General features: G+C 32.8%; 1 protein-coding gene across 3 annotated transcripts in view; it reads right to left on the bottom strand.

Annotated features, from left to right (window-relative positions):
- The window catches only part of LOC106463529 (WD repeat and HMG-box DNA-binding protein 1-like), a 57005-nt gene that overhangs the window by 31321 nt on the left and 2666 nt on the right, over window positions 1-23018 (bottom strand). The window contains exons 1-9 of one of the 3 annotated variants that reach the window (XM_013923573.2): window positions 21979-22057; window positions 20945-21046; window positions 19781-19892; window positions 19102-19253; window positions 16850-16958; window positions 15868-15965; window positions 15176-15221; window positions 13834-13926; window positions 9001-9107 (exon numbers count right to left, since the gene is read on the bottom strand). In XM_013923573.2, the coding sequence (XP_013779027.1) occupies window positions 9001-9107; window positions 13834-13926; window positions 15176-15221; window positions 15868-15965; window positions 16850-16958; window positions 19102-19253; window positions 19781-19892; window positions 20945-21021 (794 nt within the window). In that variant the 5' untranslated portion in view covers window positions 21022-21046; window positions 21979-22057. Of the gene's footprint in view, window positions 1-9000; window positions 9108-13833; window positions 13927-15175; window positions 15222-15867; window positions 15966-16849; window positions 16959-19101; window positions 19254-19780; window positions 19893-20944; window positions 21047-21701; window positions 21777-21978; window positions 22058-23018 lie in introns of those variants that run through there. The other 2 variants (XM_022391052.1, XM_022391053.1) reach the window with 2 other exon arrangements.

Below are 23018 nucleotides of genomic sequence, written 5' to 3'. Positions count from 1 at the left end.
TATCATATTTCTGAACAATGGTGTTTAATACCAAATTCATAAAATACCTTACAGTTGATATACCTGATAATGCCAGCTAACCATGTTTATTTGTTGTGAAGCACAAACCTACACAATGAGCTATCTGTGCTGCACCAACCAAGTATATCGAAATGTTTCTTTAATGTTAACAGCCTTCAGACTTAAAGTTGTGCCACTAGGGGGTGGGGGGTGCCAATAATACATAATAATACTTTTAGTTTATTATTTTAAAATGTACTAATAAAACAGACAAAAGGTTATACTGATGAGTTAAATCTGTACCTCAAATATAGTAAATATTCATCAACAAAAAGACAAAAATACACAGCTCGAACCTGTACATCCAATATAAACAAATTAAAAAAAACAAAAGATAAAAACAAATATTATATTAATGGCTTAAATCTAAAACAGTGTTAATAACTTTCTTTATAGTAATACCACGTAATCTAGATTAACAGTTTCTTGTCATCACCCACATGTAGTCAGTACAGCCGTATCTAAAACAGTGTTAATAACTTTCTTTATAGTAATATCACGTAATCTAGATTAACAGTTTCTTGTCATCACCCACATGTACTCAGTACAGCCGTATCAGGCATCATTATTTATGCTAATTGCTTAAAGCTAATACTACATGATGCTAAATGCTCTTTAATTAGGAAAATTTCATAAACTTTATGCTGAAAGTTGGCAACGAATAATGAATAATAACCATCCATCCATACAGTTCTTTCAAAACTTGAGCTAGAAACTATGGAGTTTGCTTGGCCTAACCAACACTTAAGTATCTGCACGTGCTTTCACCCTGTAATTTAGCTGCTCTAAATCATCCGTCTTCAATTCGAATGACAAAAAACTAAAAATGGCCCACCTTTACTCTTAGGTGAATCTGTAGTAAAAATTTTAGACTGACAGCTCATGTGACTTTTGTGTAGGCATGCACAAAAATTTTGAGAAGAACTGAGCAGTTTTTGTTGAATAACTTTGCATATGTGGCTTATATTTAAGATGAAATTTTATACCTAATTGTAGGTTGTAAAGATATATCTATGTAACAAGTTTGAAAAGAATCCATAAAACTTAGGTAGGTTTTTCTATCAAATAAATTTTCCATACTTCCAGTGAAAAAAAATAAAAACAGGGGAAGAAATTTATTCAAAATTAGAGATTTTATATCTCGTGTATTTCTTAATGAATTGCTTTGAAATTGGTATGTGAAGTAAGGGTCCTGTATACTGAAAATATGTAATAGCTTGGATTACTACAGTTCAAGCTGCAGAAAGTGGAACATCACTAAACTATCACTCCTATTAACACACACACAGTGTCTCCTGTAGATTGTTTAGGCCACACGAAACAATACTTTGTGTCTTGATATGCATAGTTCTAAGAAGTTGTTTTAAAGTGGCTTGACAAACATGATGGCTGATTGGTTGGACTGCTTTTTTATGAGAAAAATTAGATATTTTGGCTTTTCAAGTAGGAATTAAACATCGAAAAATGAGGATCATGAAAATGGGAAATTGTCGTAATAGACTGCCCATTGCACCTGTAACTAACAGGGAAGTGTATACGTTTTTATTTACATAAAAACCTAATATTTCATGATTTTAGACAAATATCAAAAGTGACACAGTGCAAGTGCTGAGATTTGAAACATGTTTGATGAAAGCACGTGTCTTGAGCCAGGAGATGATAAATTTTAAATAATTCAACCAGCATAATGTGGGTCTTCTTTATCATAATGCATTTAAAGTTATTTCTTTTTTTAAGGTTGGAAAGTGAATCATTAAATATGTAATAAAAATACATTTACGAGCATTTTTTAATAAGGCCAATTTATAAAAAAAATCTTTCACAACCTGTTTGAAGATTCCTATCTTCATGAATAAATACTTTCAAATGCTGTCACTTTATCTGATCTTTGGTTGGAATACTTCTCTTGGATTAGAAACTGGTTTAGTTCAAATGTCTTCAAACTTATGGATGAAGTGAATGATGAATTTAGGTAAGGAATTTGTTTGTCTCTCACAACAGTCACATAACATTATGATATCGACTATGTACTAGCCACAAAGTCAGTTCCAATTTTTATGTTTCACTCATCCAAATAAAAAACAGAAAGAGATCAGGATTTTCTTCTTCTTTTTTTAATGGTACATTTATTGATAACTTCAATTATTTCAAAGTTAATGAAGCTTCAAAGTACATTCTCTGTAGTCATTACAATATTTAAGGTTAAACTCTCAACAATACTACACAATGACATCATCAACTTTACTGAACATAATCGGAATCGGGCTGATTGTGAGCTATAATTATTGGCAATTCCTGATTTCTGATTGTGACATGATCAGTAAAACAGTAATATTATGTTGTTGTTATTTTATTTTTGGCTAGTGCATTCTGCAAAATTGGATTCAAAAGTGTTTGCCCTAACATGTACAAACAATTTACATGCAGTAAGGTAAATTCTCCATACAACTTACAAGTTTGCAATTTTTACTTGCCTGTTTTTGGAAAGTGTTCACAAAAAATAACTTTTACGTACATCTTTCAAATGTGTGAGCCTTGATGCAGGCTTGGTGTCATATATAAAATGTTAGAAAAATAGCATTCTGATTAAAATCAGTAGTCACCTTGTATATGTACAAAACAAACAAAAAATGTGTTTTACACATGAGCAAAACAGAGAAAATACATGTTGTACTGACAGCTTGAACCTGTATCTCTGATGTAAGGAAATGAAAAAAAAAATATATTAGAATCTAGGTTATATTAACACCTTAAAGTTGTACCACTAATTTAGTACATACACATGAACAAAGCTGATAAAAATATCCATTTTAATTCATATGTTAATGGACCAATTGCCTGAAGTATCGGGTGTGAACTAGTTCAGCCAAATCCAAGTTTCTTCCATGCTACCAGCATGTACCATAACCAGATTGAATTTCTGTCTTTCTATTTCTGTCTTTAGGAAGTTATCATTTTCCTATTCTGAAAATATATTTCCAATAGGTACTTACCTCCTTCTCATATGTATAGTTATTCTTGTTCAGTACTGCCCTCTATATGCAAACATTTTTTCACATGTCATAAGCCTTGAATTCCCATTTACCCCACGATAAATGTGGTTCAACTTTATCTCTATTGTAAATCATCAAGTGAGGTAAGTACCTATCAGAAATATATTTTCAGTATAGGAAAATAATAACTTCCAGTACGATACATTACTTCTTTTCACATACATAGCTAGAATCCCCCACACTGAATAGGAGGAGAGATTGGTGCAAGGGACAGAGATAACTAGTTTTTGATATTATCCGAAGAACACCCCTGAGTTGTGATCCAAGTTGGGAGAGGAACACACCACTTATGCAGCAGGTATACTCTGGCACAGTGTGAAAATAGACATTGCATACATGAGTGGAAAGTGGAAAGAGTACAACCCAAAAGGGTGAGAAAAAAACAGGTGGGTTCAAATGTGAACCATAATATACCAAAATTTCAATCCAAGTGAATAAGTACTGTAGAAGAACCATCTACAGACAGGAATCTGGGTAAAGCTAAAATAGATGTGTTCCATAGTGTAGAGTGACTAGGGTGCCAAGGACCTTACGGCCAGTAAAATCCAGTCCAAAAACAAGCAATATTGGGATTAATACTTCCAACCTTGTGGTAGGAGGAGGATCCACACGGTCTTCACCTCAAGCTGAGTAGAATGGAATTATATACATGTCAAACCAATCTACTAAATGGGGCACATGTGTGCAAATCTACAACCATCCATACATCGGAGAATCTGACATTGGAATGATAATTCAAAGGAATGTACCAATGTTGCGGTTCAAATCAGACCAAATCCAATCTGATTGGAGCCCCTCAGTGCAACAGCAGCCTCAGGCAGGTTAAAACTTCTGAGGTGGGGCACTAGAGGGAGACTTTTTCACCCCAAACAATATTATCCTCTGGATAGGACTGCACAAATGTTGGAGTGCATGTGTGCACAACATCAACTTCTGAGACCCACGACACAGAAGTGGAGAATATGTGGCAAAAGTATGAAATTGGAGAGAGGATGAGGAATCATAACCAACATGTGAGGATTTATGTTGATTGGTCCGCTCTAAACCAAAACTATTCACTGGGAACCAACATTTAGGTGATGATAGGACGAGGGGTTCCAATCAAAGGGGTGAAATGCAATGTGACAAATCTACTCCAAAGCAACATTATTCTACAGATAGGACCACAAAAAAGTTAGGGTGTAACATCAACCTCTGGATCCCACCGCACATAAGTGGATTGCTACTATAAAATATATGCAGCTTCACCCTCCAGATAGAACTGCATAGAAGCTGGGCACAGTATAAGCCTCCAGGACCCACCACATGGAGGTGGAGTGTATGTATTTGGAAATATGTGCAACATCCACCCCCAGATAGAACTGCACAGAAGTTGGAGCACAACACCAACTTCCAGGTCCCACTGTACATAAGTGGGTCACCTCAACAAAATATATTCAATCTCACCCTCCGGATAGAACTGCACAGAAGCTGGGTGCAACTTCAACTTCTGGGACCCACTGCACGAAGGGGGAGTACATGACTGGAGGATCGCTTACCATCTACACCAGTAGAACACCACCATCCTACTCTCTAATGAATGGAAGTGATAACATTCAGAAGGATACCTCCATGGTCCACCAACCCAGTGGCTAGGACTCCCATATTCCCCCAGAAGAACAAAGGGGATAAAATGAGGTGGAGAATCCACAGGAATGCCAACACTGGAGACAATGCAACATGTAACCAGGAAAACCCTATATTTAAAAGCAGACCACCCCTGATTTATTCAGTTGAAGGGACAGCATGGATGGGCAGCTATCCCTTTCTGCTTTACCTTTGTAAATTCATGGGTTAGTACAGTCTGGAACAGGCATATTAATGAAGCAAATATATCATGAGGAAAAACCTACTAGCGATCTTGAGGAACACCCCATCTCAACAGTGTGTGTGTTATTGGCCATGGGTATGTTGCTGTTTATTATTTCCTCTTGGCCTTACAATGCTGATTTGAGATATAGAAAGTATACCTGCACAGGCAGTGCTCAACACTGAGCAGGATCTGATTCTTAAATGGGACATGCCCCTGGAGGGAAAAATTTATATAGAAAAGATAACTGTGAAGTTTCAAAGATGGCAAAAGGTGGAAGTCAGTATCTTCACAAAGAAACAGCTACCTAGTGAAGACAGTGGGAGATGAACGTATGAGGTGTGGGTCACATGCCTGACTGAAGAGTTTCCTCCAATGAACAATGGAGGTGAGACCCCAGGAAAAAAAGTGCCTGACCTGAAGCAAAGACACCTGGAACAGAATTTGGGAAGAAAAAGACAGGGAGGAATAGACCAAAAGAAGCAGTTGATGATCCCAAATTGTAAGGGTAGAGGAAGGAATGTCACGTACAGATGAATGAAGAGCACATACTGTACATAGAAGTCTTTCTCAAGCAGATTGAGAATAAAGGTGGGAAATGGATGGAAGAGAAAAATGGTGAGAAGGAAGAATGATGCTCACGAGCCACCAAAGTATTGAATAGGATACGGAAGAACCACATGATGAGGAGGTCAGAAATAGCTAACAGGAGCCAGTCATCCATGTAATGGTGTAAACACAATTCTAGCAAATGCAGAAGTTGGGCAAAAGCAGTGACCACATAATAAAATACATACGATGCTGAAGCAGGCCTGAAAGACCAGGCGCAAAACTGATACACAACCCTGTAGTGGAGAAACTAAAGTTAGCACATAGACTGATGAGAAATATGAATATGTAGATAGGCATTAGAGACGTCTACCTCGGTTATCCATAATCCAGGAGACAAAAATCCCTTGAGTGTATTAAAGGTCCCCACAGGAAATTTGGGAAGAACCAGAAATTGGTTGAGGCAGGACAGATGGATTACAGGACAAAAACTTGGAGTAACATCCTGGAGAAGGCTGGCTGACAGGCATGATAGTTCTCTGTGATAGAAGGGTCAGCACACTCTTGGATAGACTCTGACAGGTAGCTGGATCCCAAGTTAATGGGAAAGAAACTGGTAAAGAGAAAAAGGTGGAGGGGGAAAGGAAAAGGATGAAACTCCTTGTGACAAAACGTGGATCATCGAAGAATCGGTAGTGAAAAACTGCCACAGAGGAAAAAAAATTGACCAAACGTGCCCCAACCAGACCAGAAACCACCTTAAAGTCACTGGAACTGCTGGCAACAATGAATCTGACTTCGAGACACACAGCAAAATTTCAAAACCCTGGTGGTTGAAACTGGTAAAGGACCGGAGGTTGCAGGACAAGCAATGGTTATGGAAGAGATAATGATATCAGAATGAGAAAAATGAGAAACCAAAGACTAAAAGGTCGGATGTGGACTCTGCAAGTCCACATATGATTCCAAAGACTCTGGAAAAGTTCCAAAAACAAACTGATGGAGAAAAAGAGCAATCTGGAAGCCACAAATATATGAGGAAGGCAGATGAACCTGTGAAAAGACAGCATTTTTCCCAATAAAATCCCAACACCAACAAAACCATGTGGGAAGAGATAAAGCCAAAGTGGACAATAGTGCCAAGGAGGAGGAAGGAGGAAAAGTGTATCCAGTGAAAAACTCTCATGGGATTGGTGAAGTATTTCAAAAAGTAGGTTTATGTTGGGCAAGTACTGCAGGATAGATGTATGGGTAAGACAAAGGTGGAAAAATGGACATGAAAGAAATGAATACAATTATTGGGGACAGCCCTTGATAAACCAAAGCATAAAAATCAGAAGTCCATGGAGTATGAGGCACACTAACAGCAGTCCTCAACTGAGAAACAAAATGCCCAGGGTGAACACTGATGGCAGGGGAAAGAGGGAGAACAAGGGACCCAAATGATGGGGGTCATGTAAAAAAAGAATGAATAAAAACCCAATAATTTGAGCTCATTTGAAAGGCCCATCTTTCAAAAGAACTCTGGTTATAGGGTTTTTATTCATTTCTATGAAGACTTCTTGAACCTCTGTGTTATTCTAGCATCATGAATGTAAAAAAGGAAGAAACAGTACCATATGAAAATGAGAAAATGAAACACACCTGAGAAAGCATATCCAAAAAGGCAGAGTTAGGCATAGTAGACCTCGTAAGAGATGTATGGGGAAGACACGGCAAAGTTAGGAGGAGGAAAAACTTTCAAAATCCCCCTCCTCATGAGCAGGTTCAGACAATGCGTAAGGAAGTCAAACAGTATCAAGAGAAAAAGGATGCCTCATATAATGATCAATATCTTACAGAATGATTACCGAAAAATCCCCATTCGTGACCCCTAAACCTGAAGCCAGTAATGGCACTCAAGTAGTGGCAATAACATCAGAAGTTGTAAAACACAAACTTCGAATTTCATCGTAAACCGTGAAGTAAAAAAAAATTACTAAACAAAGTTAAGTTGTCACGACAAACCACTACAGAAAAAACTAACTGTAGCCTAGGAATAAATCAAGTAAATCACTACTTCACAAAGAAAAAAATGAAATGAACATGTAAAAAGATCACAATTAAAAAACAGCTGCACTTGATCATTGTGTAACAAGAAGTGATAGTTGAACAGAAATGAATACAGGTAGTCGCACATGTCAGGAAGGTGTGTCGCATTCCTATTGGTGAAGGGTTGTCACATGATGATACACAGTTGAAACCATTGATTGTGGGGTACATGGGAGTTCAAGGCTTGTGATTACATAGAGGGCAGCACCAAATGAGAATAGCTGTACAAGTGAGAAGAGATGATGTACTGTATCAGAAATATTTCCTTGTGTACACTGATTACTGCAGATCTTAAATGCTCCATTATTTGTGTGGACATTGTGGGATGTCTTCTCATGTGAAAGGCCACACATCACATCAACCTGAGAATGTTAGGCAAACAGCAAGTATATCCTTACTCTGTATACCATCATCATGTATGGCAAGTGTTCATCCCTGTTGATTCATCTAGGGCTAACATACTTTACAAGCATTAACTATGTAATTTATATTACCCATTCTACTAAACTATTGAACTGGAGTTGACGTATGTATCTTTACCACACCTAACAGTACATAACTCAGAACAGTAGGCTGTTGAAATTGGTTTCCTATACATGTGGATTTCTTCTGTGGTTCAAACCATGCTATCTAGTTCTCTATCAACACATCAGTGATGAACTGTGCTGATGTATCAGCTAATGGATAAGCCTTGCTAACTTTGTGAAGTATTCAATAAAGAGGAGTGGGTACTGCTGACCTCTCTAAGTCCAGGATTGGACCAGCAATATCTAGGGTTATTCTCTGTAAAGGAGGCTTAACAATTTTCTGTGGAAATTTACCCTGTCTTTGCTGGTTCCTTTTAAGGATGAAACACACCATACACTATTCATACCATTAATGAACATCTTGACTTGAATGCTACAAGAAAAATGATTGTTGAATATTAGCACATTGTTGGTAAAACTCTGATGGCCTTCAGTCAGTTTGTGTTATGAATGAAAGAGACTAAAATACAGTTCATACTGACAGCTTGAACCTCTATATTTCATATAATACACACACATGAACAAACATACAAAAATTCAGGTTATTCTTACAGCTTGATGATATGGTATATATACACATGAACAGACACAAAAACTGAGGTTATAATGACAGCCTGATGACGTGGTATACACACATGAACAGAGACAAAAATTGAGGTTATGCTGAGCTTGAATCTGTGCCTTTGCTATAGTATATACACATTAACTATATCTGATATATTACATACACGCAAACTAAACAGACAAAAATAGCTTGAAACTGTACCCTTGATATGGTATATACACATGAATGAAATAATCAACATGCCCATGAAATCAGACAACATAGCAATATATTTTGATCAGTAGTTGCTAAAATGAAACATCTTACCTCTCCAACCTCCTACCAGAAGTCATTTCCCACACTAGTATCCTACCATCAACAGTTACAGCTGCCATGAATGACCCACAAGGAGAAAGAGCAACAAGAGAGATGATCTAAAAATGAAGAATCAGGTTACAGTAATTAGGGATTATTTCTTGATATACTAAACTTATAAAAGAATAAATTTGCTTGCAAATGTTTGTTGTTGTTCAAATATATAGTAAGTAAAGTGTCAGCTGCTCATATCTTAATTAATAAATAATGAAATGTTTGAAAAGCTAAAGTTATAATTCATATACAGAAGTATTTTAAAAGATTAACAATTAAGACAGTAAATCAGTTAAACAAGTGAACAGTGCTATATGAATAAAGTAAAATACTGTCATCAGTACCAATTGAATAAGGTAAATTAGTTTCATTATTGCCATGCGAGCAAGGTAAACAACATGAACAAGAAAATTAGTGTAATCAGTATCAGGTGAACAAAGTTCAGTAGTGTCACCAGTGCCACGTAAACAAGGTAGACTACTGTAGTCAATGGCATGTAAACAATATATATATATATATATATATTAGTGTGAGGAGCAACATATGAACAATGTAGCTTAGTGTAAACTGGGGCATGTTAGCGATGGTTGACTAAAGTCAAAAGTGCCATATACACAAAGTAGACTAGTGTCAGTAGTGCCATGTGAACAAAGTAGATAAGTGTTGCCAATACAACATGAATAAGGTAAATTAGCATCACAAGTGTCCAGTGAAGAAGGTACGCTAACATCACCACTTCCATGACAACAGTGTAGCTAGTTTAACCAGCATTACACAAACAAGGTACACTCATGTAACCAGTGGCTTGTGAACAAGGTAAACTAGTATCCAGAGCCATCAGAACAAAATAACCTAGTGACTCCAGTGCCAAAAGAACAATGTAACTTAGTGTTATCAGTGTCATATAGAGAAGGTACACTAGTGCATCAGTGCCTTGTGAACATTGTAACCATGGGTCACCAGAGCCATGTGCACAAGACACCTAATGTCACCAGTGCCATATGAAGAAAAAGGTAAACAAGTGTTATCAGTGCAAGGGGAAGAATGTACACTAATAATGGCTGGAGACGGCTTGAATGGGTAATGAAGAAAAACTTTAATACAAGTTTAACATAACAGCAAATGCACAACGTTTCGACAAGGTTTTGTCATCATCAGATCACCTGTTGTTTGATAGATGAAACTTTTGGCTTTCTATGGGTTATAAACAATATAGAGAACTACTGGCAATTTCTGAAAGAGGGGTCTGGATGTCTATTTCATGGCTCTGTAACCAACTAAGATTGAAGACTATGAGAATTATAATTTGCTAGAGGAAAGAGGGGTCTGGATGTCTATTTCATGGCTCTGTAACCAACTAAGATTGAAGACTATGAGAATTATAATTTGCTAGAGGAATGATGATATTATATTAAGTAATTTACGTTAAATTTAGTATTTTTGGAGGGGTGGTAAATAAATTATAGAAGAGGAGATGCCTAGAAAACAAGTGTAACAATTCTCACACTAGGGTAAATTCTAGATATTTTTTAATATTGCTTTATAAAAGTAAGAATTAAAACTTATATGCTATTAAAATATGCATTATTAGCTACATTTTTATACCATATGCATTGGTATACCATGAAAAGAAAGTCGTTTAATTAAATTTTGAATGTAACTCACTAAGACCTCGTGACATGCATAAAAAGATGCCCATGGTGAGAGAGTTAACAAGGTATGGTAGTGCAACCAGTACCATGAGAACAATGTAGCTTAGTGTAACAAGTGTGATGTACACAAGGTACAATAATGTATCAGTGTCATGTGAATAATTATCCTAGGGTCACAAATGTCATGTTAACAACATACAGTAGTGTCACCAGTGCCACGAGAACAATGTAGCTTAGTGTAATGAGTTTGATATATACAAGGTACATTTATAGGTGTCATGTTAATAATTATCCTAGGGTCAACAGTGTCATGTTAACAAGGTACAGTAGTGTCACCAATACCATGAGAACAATGTAATTATTCACTTTGTATTTGTACATATTAAAACACTAACTACAGTGTTAAACATAGTATTTATAATTGATTGAAAATAATTTTGAGAACGAAAAATATCAGGAAAAATAAAGTTGAGAACTCTGAATAATTTCCTTAAGCAATGGTTAACGATATTGCTTAAGCTCTTCTACTTTGCAATATTTTATTTACATTCTCTGTCTTTGTTCCCACAACAAAATTAATGAATTTGTTTGTTTCTGTTTTTTTTTAATTTTGTGCAAAGCTACACGAGGGCTATCTGCACTAGCCATCCCTAATTTAGCAGTGTAAGACTAGGGGGAAGGCAGCTGGTATTATGATTTAGTTTTCTTATGATACTCATACAAGAGCATTTTTTATAATGTCAAATTTAATAAAGAAAACTGAAAAACCTAAGACTAAGTATTTCAGGATGTCTACACGATAAAAAAAAAGAAGAATTTTGTGGCCTTTTCCAGGATTTTCATGATGATTTAAGAAATATCTATAACATTTTATACTGTTGTAGGCTAAGATTTCAAATTTCCATAATTGTGTATTGTTTTAGGGCCAGAAGAAGGTATAATGTTTTGAGCATCTCAGCTAATACCTGGAATTTTAGTACTATGAAATACAAGTTTGGCTAGTTTAGATGGATTATTCAGTTAGCTTATAAATTTAGTGAAATCAGTGGGTTATTGAGTGTGTTTGTTTGTTTGTAGATTGTGTTAATCACTGTGAGATTTGTGTATAATCCTGTTCTTCCTGTGTTGTCGATATGTTTATTACAGGATTGAGCAGGTTATTCTATTTCTAACATTTCATGTTAATGCTTTAATTTTTGTTAAAATATAGGACTGGTGCATTAAACAATCAAATCCAAATTGTCTTGTTTTTTTATCATTATAACAGTAAAAACCACATATTGCATCATATTAAGTAATTTAAAGTTTTTGCTGGTATAAAGAACTGGCTAAAAAATGTATGAAATCACTAACATTCTTTGCAAAATATATAGTGTATTCCAGCAATAATTAGTGGAATGGAACTAACTGCAGTATCCCTGATATTTATATTTACCTTTTTTGTGAGAAATGTAGGTTATTAGGAACCCTGAAAATGCCAAAGTTATGGACCCACGAGCAATTTGGTGCATAAATAATTAAGAAAAATGTGCTTGAAAGGTAGATGAGTTTTATATGGACCAATCATAAAGCTAAGAATTAAACATAGAACGCATTCTAGTGTCCTATAAAAAACATATATATCATGATCTCTATAAATAAGTTTCATTGCATGACACAAAAAATTATGACCAGGCTTTCCATGGTTTGGGGGAGGAGATTCCACACCACCAGACACCCTGTACTTAACACATTAAACCAAGAACTATTAAGACAAACAAGAGATGACAACATCAACAACATCAATTCTTCCTATCCAAGCAGAATGGTGTAAGGGCTCAAAGAACCTCCTCCACCAATCATGTATGCAATAAACTTGAAAATTAAAAACAACAAATTCATGCAACCAAAATTATTAGACAAAAATAAAATAAAATTCTTTCATTAAAACCATAAAACAAATAAAATACTATAATTAATTTACAATTGTGGATATATAAAATTTAAAAAGGTGAGTTATATTAGTTAAATCTTTTTTCTAATTTCTTTTAACAAGTAGGATTTCATATCTTTGTTGCAATACCTTTGTGTTAAATATTTAAATTGTTCTTTCAATAGCGGTAAAGAAAACTGCTTGATGTAAAATTTTACAGGTACTGAAATAGGAGATTTTGTAGCAATTCTTAAAATATTGTTTTGAATAGGTTGTAAAATCTTTAAATTATTAATATTAATGTTTGACCATGAACTACAAGCATATTCAAATAGTGCTCTTATAAATACTTCATATATTTTGATTATAGTTTTACTAGTACATCCACCATATTTACTGACAATTTTCCTCGTATAATGCCCATCCCTTCTTAACTAAGGAATAAACATGTTTTTTCCATATTAATTTTCCAAAATTCTTGGTACTAAAAAATTAGTTACCCAGTAGGTTATGTTATCTGCATATTGCACAACATTGATAGTACCTATATTGGTTGTAGTTACAGATATATAATTAGTATACATGCTAAAGAGTAGAGAACTTAAAACTGTACCTTGTGGTACTCCTAGCTCGATTACATATGAATCTGAGTAAATATCATATAATCTTATTTTATTTTCCCTATTTTTAAAAAACCTGCATAATCATCTTGTTTTAAGACAGGGTAATTTAAAATCATAAATTAATTTATAAATTAAACAATGTTGCCAGATTTTGTCAAAAGCTTTTTTAATGTCTAGTAATACTACTCCAGTGGGACTTCTATAGTTAAAATCATTTAAAATAGATTCACTTAGTCTGACTAGACTGTCTGTTGTTTGGTAGTTTTTTCCTTGAACATATTTCATAAGAATTTAACAATATATTATCTTCAAGGAATTTTAACAATCTATTATTGATTATTTTTTCTAAAATTTTAAACAAACAGCTAGTCAAACTAATAGGCCTATAATTATTGGGGTCTTTCTTACATTTATTGGGTTTGGGTATCATTGTTATGATACATAATTTCCATAAACTAGGAATATAATCAGAATTTATAGACAAATTATAGATGTTTACCAATTTTCTATATACATTATTGTTACAATTTTTAAGCATTATGTATAGTATTTCATCACAACCTGTAGATGTGTTTTTATCGATTATTAAAACAAAGTTACATACTTCTGTTACTGATTCATCTTTAAGAGTCTGCATATTTTCCCAAGAACCTCTTTTGTACAGATGGACCTCCTTCTCAACCGGCAGAGCCAGGTACTGAAAAGTTTACCAGTAACTGAGTTAGTACAGACTGATATCAAGTAATATTAAAAGAAGTAAATATTAAATTTGAGGTAGTTAAACAAAATATTCTTGCACCAAAATTAAAGAAAAGGCATTCACTTCTATATCTACTTCATGACTTAAAACTTCAGCTGCAACAATCACTTTTAGCATTAGAGTTTACTACAAAATGAGTAAGAAATCTGAAGAAATTGCTTACTTCTCTACATTTCAATAAACACTTTTTAACATTTTAAAACTTACTGACAGCAAAGGGATACGGGATGTTGAATGTACAACTTTTTATTTTTCCAATATACTTATACTAACACTCAAAAATAACCTCATATCACAATGCTAAGAATCTACTTTGACTGAGACTAGAACTTTGGACCACCTGACATTATTATTTTGATGCCAATGCTCTAAAAGTTGATCCAGTGTTGTTCTGGTGGCTTTTTTTCAGTCATTTGATAAAAAACAAAACATAACAAAAAAGCTAAGAGTTTATGTTTTAATTGCCACTATGATCAGAGAAGACCACTAATAAACTAAACATCCAGTAAGTGAAGTATTTAAAGATGATTAGGTAAATCAGCCAACAGAAGTGAGCTAAGAAAGACTGTGTTTTATCATTTCCCTTCAAAGTACAATAACACTAAACAAACAAACTGAATCTCAAAACAAAATATTTCATTTATGCTAAACAATGATTTAATAAAATAACAACCAAATAACAAAGAACCTAAATCTGACAATAAACTACTTTCTTTATGCTTAACAATGCTCAATTCATTAAAAGAACAAAACTAAACAAAGAAAGTGAATCTGACAACAAAATGTCTCTATGCTTAATACTGCACAATTCAATAAAATAACAAAGAACCTAAATCTGACAACAAAATACTTTCTTTATGCTTAACAATGCTCAATTCATTAAAAGAACAAAACTAAACAAAGAAAGTGAATCTGACAACAAAATGTCCCTATGCTTAATACTGCACAATTCAATAAAATAACAAAGAACCTAAATCTGACAACAAAATACTTTCTTTATGCTTAACAATGCTCAATTCATTAAAAGAACAAAACTAAACAGAGAAAGTGAATCTGACAACAAAATGTCCCTTATGCTCAATACTGCACAATTCAATAAAACAACAAAAATTAAGCAAACAGAAACTGAATCTTTAGTTTATTAACAGAAACTGAGAAACTGAATCTAACAATAAAATACACATACCTTTCCATCCTTAGACCACGTCATACGGCACAATGTCTTTGACATGCTGAAATATACAAGTTACAATTAACTTAAACTGGATTCAAACATCAGTTTTTGAAAGTCTTCACTTCAAAAGTGAAACAATATTAACAAAAAACCTTACTTTTGAAGACAACAGTCCTTCACAGAAACAAGTTATTTATATTTCATAAGCATGAATAGAAGTACCACTGCACTAATAACAAGTTCTTTTGAATAAACAACATTATTTCAAATCACAAATTAGTATTGGCAGCTGGATTTGACAGCTGCACTCATTATTATGTTAGATTTATTATACTGTTACGACAGCGGAAGTCACGTGACGTTGGTAACACGTCATGAGATTCTCGAAGTATCTTGACTTTTCCTGGCAACTCTAGTCTTTTCTAGGTGCCCTCTATAAGCTCAACAAATAATTGCAGATAGATAGATATAGAGACAAATAATCTAGTCAAGCGAGCGGTAGTGACCGAAACTAAAGTGTGTGAATTATAGTGTGTGTTTAAGTTAAAGTGACTGTGGAAATTCTGTGTATTGCAAAGTTGTATCAAGAAAGAATAAATTAGTTTTATTTAAGAAAGGACTTGTATCGCTGAAGTTCCTCGAGAAGAATTTATACCGGAAATTAACAAACGAACAGAGACGTAACAATACATACTGAACCTTACCAAAAATCATTACTTTTTGGAACATGTGTCCACATTTTGATACAATCTTGGCTTGAGACTTTCCAAATTCGAACACTTCCATCACAACTAGATGATGCCTACATGTGCAAAGACAATCATTTGAAAAGTTGATATCTCCAACACATTCCCATTTCTTTTAGTTATTTCCAGCAGCCAAAAATATTATTTCCTTCTTAAAATTTAATAAGTTATAACAATTAAAGGTAAATTTTCTTCAGTGTGTGCTGCATGAATGTATGTAAATAGTAAATTAATGAAGACTTCTACATGTTATAAAAAGAAAGATCATAGATCAAATTTTTAATCAGATACAGCTGCTGTTGAATAAGGCAACATAAAAAATTGCTATTTGATAAAGAGTGTTGTTACACCATTAAACTATTATCAGTAAATTTCTAGCAATTTATGTTTATGTTTCTTTTTCATGTTTCAATTATACAATTGCTACATTTAGAAGTCTTGGATATTCATATTAATCAAAGTATGTTTAGTTCTACACTTTCAAGAATTAAAAATTACATGTACACACACACAACCTTATTAACAGTTATAAAATAAAATTTGAATTATGGACATTGATCACACTAACATCATGTTGTTGTTGTTGTTTGTAATTAAGCACAAAGCAACATAATTGGCTATCAGTGCTCTGCCCACCATGAGTATCGAAATCCGGATTCTAGTGTTATAAGTCTGCAGACATACCGCTGTGCCACTGGGGGGCCCTAACATCATGTTTCAACCAATAGGCATAATATTCATGACAAACTTAACATTAAACTGCAGATGTTTTTTTTATTTACATATCTCCTAACTTGAAAGTGGATAAAAAAATATCTTAAATCAGCTTGATTCCTATTACAAATTTTCGGTATAAACATCAATACATCAAGAAAGAAAACTTAAAGGAAAATTTACAGACTTGTATATTACTTTTTTTAGAAACATTTCAAATACTTACCAAGTATTCACATTTTGGGTCAAGAGCAACACTGAGAATTGGAGCCTGATGACCATACAGACATTTCTGAGTATTTTTAGCAATGTCCACAATCTTAATAGTAAAGTCCCTGTGGGGTTAAATATTAAAGAAACAAGACTGAAAGAAAAATTTCTGAATTACTGTCACAAATAAAAATATTAATTCACATATTTACTTTGGGTATCAAATATTGAAAACTTACTTGGTATGTGATATTGCAATGCATTTTTAAGACTCAAACTAAAGCTTACAATTACGTCTCTGCAGAGAGACCTACTATTTTTCTATTATTTCTTATTCTTCCAAACACTTTTCAATGTACTGCCATTCCTTCAATTTCTTGGCAGATTGACTTGAAACTTCATAGAGTTATACTTTGATCCAACATGCCCAGACACCTTTTTTCAAATAGAAAATCAGACCCCTCGTGCCACATTTCTCTCTTTCAGAATTCGTTGATAGTTCTCTCTTATGCTTCATTATATATTACCCATAACTAATAGAAAGTCCAAGGTTTTCATCAATCAAATGACATATTGTATAATGTTGTGTTCTGAACAGATAAGCATCAATTTTACTCAGAGTAGCAACATCGTTCCCATGGGAAAGTTAACGACTAGATTGGATGAACTTGTAATGGGTCTTGTCGCATAGTTAGAAAGCCAGAACAATTTTGAAAGGTAAGGGAATTTGTCTACCTTTTGCATGTTATTAGTTTATATTCTTTGGTGCATTATTTAATTAAATAAAAATTATTAAGTGCATTACTAGCACTAGCATAAAAAATTAGGTTTAACTGTCATCAACAATCAAGAGCAAGAAAAAAGAAGATTGAGTAAGTATTTTATTTCTTGTTTTTCATATTTATTCTTTATCTATTATTATAAAATAAAATTAAAATTAAGTTATTTAAGACTAGATTAGGTAAAATAAGTAATAATAATATAATTAAAATGGTTCACAAGGCATGCATGGGTAATGTAACTCGATAGTGTAACATGACCTGCACGTTCTAGTGATTTACAACTTATAATGGTGCAGATGGTAATTAGACACAGTTCAAAGAGCAATAAAACAATAACATTTAATTATAAATAGAGGTATACTGTTACAAACTTAGAGCTACTTAGGATAAACAAGTGTAGCTTCATGTTACAATTTGAAGTCATTCTAGAAGAAAAAAAGGGTAATTTAGTTTTATTTCAATTTTTGTTTGATAGTTACAAGGTCAGTCAAACTGACTGATCCAGTTTTGAGATAGGGGTAGAGAAAATGACAGTTAAACTATAAAGTTTTACTGAAAAAGTTTTAGATGCATTTAGAAAGTTTTAAGGATGACACCAAGGAAATTATATTTTTGAGATGAGGAAAAGTATTTTCAATTTTAACATGAAATTACCTTGCACACAGACTATTCAAAACAAATACATATTCAACAAATATGTATATGACAAATCTGTATTTTATTTTATTAAAAATTCTTTGCTAAGAAATATGATTTTTTGTGAAAGACTGCCAAATTTTGTGAAGATATACACACTATATTGAAAGTTAGAAGTATTAAATCTATAAAGACTTTAAACAAGTACAAAGAGGTCACATGGTCCGTCAAATTGACTGAATCCATGTTGAGATAGGTGAGAGAAACTAGAAGTGACAATAAATGAAGAATGCTTCCTGACTATACTAAAGACGACCGTGAAACTTTAAACAAACAAAAAGGAACATGTCTGAGCACAAGCACTGCCAAACCAGAAGTGATAGTTCGATAGAGGCATATAGAGGGAGTCACATGCTTCTATTTGTGTAGAAGTGATGCATGATGATTGATATGAGAGACATGTTAGAATCATTCAATTCTAATAGGGGGGGAGCAGAAGGCTTGTGGCACGCGTAAAAAAATATTGCGTATAGAGGGCAGCACGGGACAAGAATAGATAATCTTGTGAGAAGAGAGAAGTATCGTATGGGAATGAATATTTTGCAGGGGAGCCATTCATGTAAGGCAGTTATATTCCTATGTTTAATATCATTTGTTTATTTAGAGAACAGTACTTATATACATAAAATGTGCAGTTTGTACTATTTGTATAATCCAGAAAACAATCAGAACAAATGCTCTCAAAATAAGCACTCAAACTATCCATGTTTCTAAATAATGTGCCTCATCTTCATGAAATCTGAAATGGTACTCCTGATATTTTGTATCAATAAAGAATAACAAAACATACCCACTTCCTGCAACTATAATTTTTCCATCACTGCTACAACACATATGATGGACTGGAGATGTAAATCTAGTTATTATACCATCTGGTTCTCTGTTTGGAAATGTATAAGCTTGTATAGAATTGTTGTCGGTAGCTACAAGGAATCTTTTATCCTAAAAGAATTAACAAGATATTACTCAGCTTGAAAACATTAAGCTCTCAAGTCAAATAAAACATGAAAATAATATTAAGAATCTACTACTAACAGAGTTAACAAGGTTATATCAATCAGCTTGTTAAATTAAGCTCTTAAGTCATATAAATCATGATAATAACATTCAGAATTTACTAGCAGAGTTAACAAGGTTATATCAGTCATGTTAACAATACAAAGCTACCGAGTCATATAAATATAAGAACCTATTAACAGAATTAACAAGATCAATCATAGCATAAATAACTTAGTTTTTTTTATTAGCAATCCTTAAACATATTGGCTTTGTATTTGCTAAATTATAAATTTTTTAAATTTTAACTTTTAAACAAAAAAACATAAATAAAACAAGGTATGACTAAATATTAGATGGTTTAAACAATTAGAAAGTTTTATTTTAATTAAGGTCAAGCACTGTTAATCTATTAATAATAAAAATATACAAGTAAAAATTACATGGTTACAATCTGATCATCATATACTCACTGTAAAGAGAATGGCAGTAGCACAATTACCCACATGATGGGTGATTGGATCATTGTTTTCAAACCCTTCCCATATACGCACATCTCCATCACCTCCACAAGTTAGGACATAACTAATATTTAAAAGGAAAATACATTTGAATTTCAGTAGTGAACAGTAATTTTCATATGGTGTGTAAAGCATGATTCATTCATTGATAAGAATAATGAATTATAATAATAACAACAATAAGTTAAACACTTCCTTCTATATTGGCTCTATACAAAGTTTCATTTTCTGTATAAAGCCTATTCCTCAGTAGCATACAGTTGAAATGATATTATATGCTCTTATTAAAAACCTGTATTTGGCCACTTTATGTTCTTCATTTGAAAACATTAACCCTCATAATTTAAAATTAATAAATAATTTACTACTTCATACACTAGTTATATTATTTTTATCAACATTTCAGATTCCATCTGCTTCAGGATGTTTTTTCTAAAACTTATTTCTTTTGAGCTGTGCTAAGCTAAACATTGCGAAGAAGGCAAAATGTTTGTGGAAATAATGCAGTCTACTATCTGAAGTTAGTCAGTTGTTTCTTTTAAATTGTATCTAACTTTAAGGTAGCATTGCATAGACAATATACATATGTAGATTATTCTTCAAATTTCCAAATTGTTTTTATCATTCACATACCGTATCACCTTAACTTAAGTAATTTAATGTTTTTGTCTGTGTTATATTTCAGAAGTGTAAAGAACTGACAAATGAAATTGAGCAAAATCAATTATTTTCTAAGTGAAGTACATAGAAGTCTCCCCAGCTGTAATTAGTGGCATAAATTGCAACATTAATAATACTTTCATTCACATTGTTTTGCATGACTTATGTTATTAGGGTTCCTGTACCTAACAAAGTGATGGACCTATAACCAATTTCATGCATAAAAAGTTTAGAAAAATATGAGTTTTTAAAAAGCCGATGAGGCCCATATCTCCATCAGCAATTATAAGGTAAGCTTTAAAGACATGCAACATACATCCATCTGTTTTTCTTTTTGGGTATGTTGAATTAATAAGAACAAAGGTATTAATTTATTGCATTAAATATTCTTCTACTAAATGACTGGGAGGAAATTCATAGCAGACTTACAATCATATAAGGGGTAAAGAGACTCACTTGCTACTGCTATCATAACACAAATCTGTATAACCTTCACAATGGGCATATCTCAGATATTTCTTTTCTGCTGGCATTATATGTTAAAGCAGGATCTTATTTCTGAAAGAAACCATACCAAACACACTTAAGTATTTTAATAATGACTTTTAAATCTACAAGTAAAAAAATAAGTAAATATAAAAATACAAGAACTTGAAGAAGGTATGTTAACTGGCATAACTATAAGGATCTTACTTCTTATTCAAAATAATTCATAAGTGGTAAACAAAAGCTACTATTACCAGTAAAATATTGAATCTTGATTATTGATAGTTATTATCTCTATTTTTGAAGACGAAACAATGAAACTCCTCTGAAGACTAGCTAGTTACTAATATTATTCAAGTTTACAAATTTGTTACAAATACAAAACATGAATTCTAAATAAATTAAGAGGTGACCTAAACTTAATTACTAAATTAAAAAATTGGAAATAGTAAATGATTTTAAAGCTTTGAGTGACACTATTATATATTATTATTAATTATTTTAACTTCAAACCTGATGTTACATCTATTTCACTGTATTTCAGTTTGTCCAGTATCTTTATTTTTGTTTGGACTCACCAACTCAATTATTACAATTATTCGTGCATTCTAACATTTGATAGTTTAAATATTTCAATAAAGAAATAAACGTGATATTTGTTATTAAACACAGTGCTAGTACTCCAACTTACAAAATTTTAAATAAAAATCCAGAAAACAGAACTAACTTTAACACCATAAACCTTAGGTAAAGACGACAATGGTACGATTATTATTAAGTATACTTCTGCTTTCTAGAAGTTATACATTTTCAACTCATAACTGTTACTGTTACCGGCTATGTAAGATTACTACTCTTTGTACTACTAGTAGAATTGTAATTTTAATACAAATTTTTAAATTTTCTGAATTCACGCTCCAATAATTATTCATAAGTTTATTATAATATAATTATATTTATTAATTAAATAAAATACACATAGTAAAAATAAAATATTCATTTACCTGATTCTAAACTTTATCGTTTCCACTAAACGTCTATATAAATTAACTCGTAAAGCTAATATGAGAGTTATTCTCCTACTCAGTCTTACTTCCCGCCAAATGCATTAAGCTCTTGACACCAGAGGATCAGGAATTTAAATATATGTATACCTTGAATTTTATATAATACCAACTGTAATAACAAATCGGAAAAATAATATACATATATATATCCTTTTATGACCCAGCAAACTAATTATAGTAAATTAATAAATATTTGTAATAAACTTATGTCGTTTAAATTAGTCGTAACATTCTCATATTCATGTATTTTAAGGTGAATTACTTCTCTGATAATCATTAATAATTATTATATTTTTTTCTTATAAAAGTTCATTTTTTGGCAAAAAATACATGACAAATATTTGATAATAAAACACTTAATTTGTAGCAAATGCTATCTTTTTGTTAGTGAAACAAAATAATATTATACTGTCATATTAACATTTAAACTACCGACTTGTTTTTGTATTGTTCACAACCGGTAAAGTTCACGTTTTGTTTGTTGTTGTTGTTAAACACAAAATTACTCAATGGGATATCTGTGGTGTACTCATCACAGGTATGTATCGAAACCCGATGTTTAGTCTTATAAGCCTTCAGACATACAGTTCACGTATTGAATTGCATTGTTGTAGGGTTTATCTATATAAATATAATAGTACTGTTACGTCTCTGGTCGTTTGTTAATTTTCCGTAAAAATTCTTTCCGAGAAACTTCAGCGATACAAGTCCTTTCTTAATTACAACTAGTTTATTTTTTCTCGTTACAAACTTTGTAATACACAGAATTTCCACAGTCACTTTAACTTAAACACACGCTAGAATTCACAGCGATTCACACAATTTTGCCGGGCTTATATACTAAAAAAGAGGGCGTCTAGCAAATACTGGGATATTCGTGAGGTTCCCCGATACCTCTAGAAAATCATCACGTGTTACCAGATTCACGTGACTTCCGCTGTCGTAACAGTGCCCCTTCCTTAGTATTGTTCGTCCCG

Source organism: Limulus polyphemus, unplaced genomic scaffold, assembly GCF_000517525.1.
Source record: "Limulus polyphemus unplaced genomic scaffold, Limulus_polyphemus-2.1.2 Scaffold1431, whole genome shotgun sequence".
Lineage (NCBI taxonomy): Eukaryota > Metazoa > Arthropoda > Merostomata > Xiphosura > Limulidae > Limulus > Limulus polyphemus.
This window is presented reverse-complemented; position numbering and strand designations above follow the sequence as displayed.